This window comes from Echinococcus granulosus, assembly GCF_000524195.1.
Source record: "Echinococcus granulosus chromosome Unknown EG_S00813, whole genome shotgun sequence".
In the NCBI taxonomy this organism is placed as follows: Eukaryota; Metazoa; Platyhelminthes; class Cestoda; order Cyclophyllidea; family Taeniidae; genus Echinococcus; species Echinococcus granulosus.
The window spans coordinates 1-1,179 of record NW_020171187.1 but is presented as its reverse complement, the minus strand read 5'-3'; the positions used below and the strand labels follow the sequence as shown (position 1 = coordinate 1,179).

The 1,179-nt window shown below is 36.5% G+C and overlaps 1 protein-coding gene across 1 annotated transcript; it reads right to left on the bottom strand. All coding sequences in view use genetic code 11, as the record gives it.

Annotated features, from left to right (window-relative positions):
* Positions 1–318: 318 nt before the first annotated feature.
* On the bottom strand, positions 319–1,132 carry EGR_11308 (hypothetical protein; the record flags this gene model as incomplete). The annotated part of the gene is made up of 3 exons (XM_024500549.1): positions 319–390; positions 786–919; positions 1,006–1,132. 3 exons carry the CDS (start codon positions 1,130–1,132, stop codon positions 319–321), a joined length of 333 nt encoding a protein of 110 aa, XP_024345037.1.
* Between the last annotated feature and the right edge of the window lie 47 nt (positions 1,133–1,179).

Genomic DNA, 1,179 nt, shown 5'->3' with positions numbered 1-1,179 from the left:
CAATCCCACTTATAGTTCGTTAGACTTCAGCGCGTTTCAAAAATTTGATTTTATATTATCCTACCTTAAAATGCATAAGATTAGAAAAGATACTAGTTGAAACCGCTCAAATACCACCAAATTTGAACAAAAAATGCAAATACGGAAGGTGTAAGCGGGTACCATTAAGTCCTTTCCATAAGCATCATCCTAAATAAGTGCCCTTTAAGTGTCAATGCGTCAAGCATGAAAAGCGTATATTGATTTACCACAGTGAGAGGGCTCTAAATTAGTAAAGTACAAAATAGACCTAAGTCTTTGAATTAGAAGATCGTTCAATCATTTCTCATAGTCAATTAAATTACTACACGATAATGCTAAAAATACTATAAAAAAGACAAGATTTAAGGTCTGTATTCAAATTGTTAATAGATTGACTGAACATATTGTTCATTAAGTGTTGTGTGATACGATAGTGGTTTATCCCTCGGTTCTGGTGAGGCGCCACTTTTGAACCTCGAATTAGCCCTCTTGTACCTCGCTGCGTGAGGCTGGCCTTTTGGGCCATGCCCATAGCCCGGATACCTTCTCCGTGCTGAATATATATGTTCTGCCCGAGTATTGTGTCTTCTTTCGTCTTCAGGGAGTCTCGGGACGCTATAATTGCATTAGAAATTATGTGTGCAGTGTCAAATTACCTAAGAACATAAAAAATATAGCTTTTACGTTAAAAGTTTTAAAAATTTCCGGCGGGAAGTAGTAGGCAAGTGGGTCACGAATGATGCTATGCAAAATGCCAAGAATACTTTAAAAATTATAAGTTTTAAGATGTGCATCCAAATTGTTATTAGATTGATTGAACATTTCGTTTTATCAAGTTTTACACTAAAAATTATACATGTAGTATTGAATATTAAGGACATTTTATTCCTGTCGTCGCCTAAAAAAATTTGCAAAATTTCTAGCTGAAAATGATAAGCAAATGGGTCACGAATGATAATCAGTTCTTTCGAATCCGTTAATAACCTCGAACGCCACAGGCGGTGATTTGGAAGTCGTCTTGGTGTGGTGTTTTTCCTGCTTCTTGTCCGAATGGATTCAGACCGTAAATATCAAGCTGAATGTGTGAAAAGCAATCATCTAAGTCGTCCATTCTGTAAAAGCATCATTACAATGGACTCGTTAAGGGTGGGAGCTCTT